A 2,705-nucleotide genomic window follows, 5' to 3' on the forward strand; every position below is an offset into this window, starting at 1 on the left:
AAAAAAAAATAAAAAAAAAAAAAAAAAAAAGAAAATTTGTGTATATTTTCATCATTTAACGAAAAATTTTTTGTTTTATGTTTTTTTTTCTCTTTTCACTGATACGTAAAATTACAAAATGATTAATTATTGCTGCAATTTTTCTCAAAATTTTTTCCTTTTTTCTTTTTTTTTATCTCTTCCCTTTTTTTTCTTCAGCTTCCTCTCTTCTGTCATCATTTTTCTAACAATACTTCATTTAATTTCTTTTAAAAAAAAAAATCATAATGATGCAACTTTTTTTGCACATTCCTTTTTTCCACTTTAATCCTTCATATGCAAATATCTTTCAGAATTAATCATTAACCGTAATTGAAAATATTTATATGAAGAGATGAAAGGAAAGCATTTCGTTCTAGCTTGATTAATTATTTAAGCTTAATTAATCATTGTTAATGATGGAATGAAAAAAAAGTAGAAGGGAAAAAACAGCAAAAAAAGAATGGAAGCACTTGCCATAAATTTTAATAATTAAATCTATTATTAATTTTATTTAATTTTTCAAACACAGTTAGTGCCAAATATATACATTTTCTTTTTTTTTTATTACTTGATCTAATATTTAATTTAATATCAAAAATATTTGATCTAAAACTTAAAATAATATTTGATTTGATATGTATAATACAACAATTCCTCACAAATTTAGTCTACAATTCCTTTTTTTGCCATCATTTTTCAATAAGTTTATCAAAAGTAGAAAATTATGAAAAATAACGAATTACTTAATTACTTAAAAAATAAGGATGTTAAATTACGAAATTATCAATTTGATGTATTAAAAAAAAAGGTATGACAATAAATGAAAGGTTTAATTAATACATTGAAAAAAATAATTACAATTGTAATTATCCTCCGTATTGTAATTTTACAATGACCTATGAAAATGAAACCACAAAAAAAAAAGATTGTACTAATAATTAAATATTTAATTACTGCTATGAAAATTAATTTGACGAATTATTAGTATGACAGTATGCAAATGACACTAAATCATATATTAACAAATTCATTTTTATACAATTAATTTAAGTTTACTACAATAGGCAACCAATTACTATTATAGTAATATATACTGGATAAAAGCTTATGTTTACTTTAAAATTTTTACTTTTTTAAATAAATATTAATAATTAATAACAAATTTTTCAATTTCAGCAATATCAATATACCTCAGATTTTGATTATCGTCGTCGTCCAAATCATTTCATTATTAATAGTATTAAAAGATTACGACCATTTAAATCTGTTCGTATTGTGACAGAATTATTTGATCGACAAATGTAAGTAATTCATATTAAAATTAAATTTTTTTTTTCTTATAGGAAAAAAAGAAAAAAATATTAATAAAAACTTTTACAAAAAAAACGCAAAATTTTTTAATATTTTTATTTAATTAATATTCAAGTATTATGTGCTTGAATTGTATGTGAAATTTAATTAATTTTGAAAAAATTTAATTTGCTTTAATTTTTAATGAATTACAGTGATTTTAATTTTTTTGTGAAATTTAACTCACTTTTTTATTTGATTTTTTTTTTTTACTCAGAAAACAACCATCACGAGCAATGAATAATTCGAAATTGTTACGCTCACGTGAACGGTTACAGAATACGGTAGGACAAACCTATCCTCGATCAAGATTTTCCTCTTCCTATGCCAGAAATGTTAGCATTCATTTTTGTTGAAAAAGTATGAAAAACAAAATAAGTAAATATGGCAGTACTGTACCATGCTATACTAGTACGATAGCACAATACCGTATAATATGGGAAAAGGAAACGATAATTTTTACTAAATAAATTCCATTACTATTCTATTCCAGTAACCCATTACTATTCCATTTTACTATTCCATTGTTCCATTCCTATACATCATTACTATTCTATTCATGTGTTCTATCGTCTGTTATCTTGTTCCTCCATCCTATTATCATTCTATTCCTGTATTCTGCTCCATTCTCTTTCTGTACCCAAATTACTGCTATTTCCTTAATCAAATAATCCAATAAAAATAGGTTTTAAGTTTAAAGATGTATCGTACTGCCATATGAAGCCAATACGATAGCCCAGTGCGATACAGTAACATTACATAAAATTAGGATGGTAACACAATAGCATAATGTATTGTTATAAAAGACTGGTACGGTAGCACAGCACGGTACAATAATACGATATGAATATAATAAATCATAGATATTCTTTTTTTGTCTTAAAAGCAACATTTTTCTCATCCTTTGTCCACTTTATCATAGATATTACCTTAAATTAGCATTATTATTTACCATAAAATATTTTTTGCTTTTCCAGGAAATGAATCATGCATTACCGAAAACAATTTCACCATTGTTACAAACTTTTAACAGTGATGAAAAGGAGGAAAAGCCAGTAAGTGTAAAACCAAAACTACGATCAACGACAGTAATAACAACAACAACATCATCACCACAACCACTACCACCAATAACAACAACAACAACAACAACAACAACAATAATGGCAATAGCAGCAACAATAACAATAACACCTCTAACAACACAACCAGTTTTATTAAGTCGTATATCACCGGCAATAGTTTTTGCTGATGAAGCAAAACGAGCTAGAATACAGGTAAGAAAATTCGGAAAGAAAAAACGAAAAATTATATTTAAAAATGCAAACAATTAA

General features: G+C 24.6%; 2 protein-coding genes across 2 annotated transcripts in view; both read left to right on the forward strand.

Annotated features, from left to right (window-relative positions):
* Positions 1-745: 745 nt before the first annotated feature.
* Positions 746-1,727, forward strand: LOAG_14380 (hypothetical protein; the record flags this gene model as incomplete). Its single annotated transcript, XM_003149876.1, has 3 exons — positions 746-829; positions 1,198-1,322; positions 1,589-1,727. 3 exons carry the CDS (start codon positions 746-748, stop codon positions 1,725-1,727), a joined length of 348 nt encoding a protein of 115 aa, XP_003149924.1.
* Positions 1,728-2,351: 624 nt separating this feature from the next.
* LOAG_18429 (hypothetical protein) overlaps positions 2,352-2,705 on the forward strand; it is a gene marked incomplete at both ends in the record, with an annotated part of 1,096 nt that continues 742 nt past the window's right edge. Inside the window, one exon of the mRNA XM_020451088.1 lies at positions 2,352-2,648. Coding sequence (XP_020305159.1) covers positions 2,352-2,648 — 297 coding nt within the window. The remainder of the gene's footprint in view (positions 2,649-2,705) is intronic.

The sequence above is a fragment of the Loa loa genome, assembly GCF_000183805.2.
Source record: "Loa loa unplaced genomic scaffold supercont3.309, whole genome shotgun sequence".
Classification (NCBI taxonomy): domain Eukaryota; kingdom Metazoa; phylum Nematoda; class Chromadorea; order Rhabditida; family Onchocercidae; genus Loa; species Loa loa.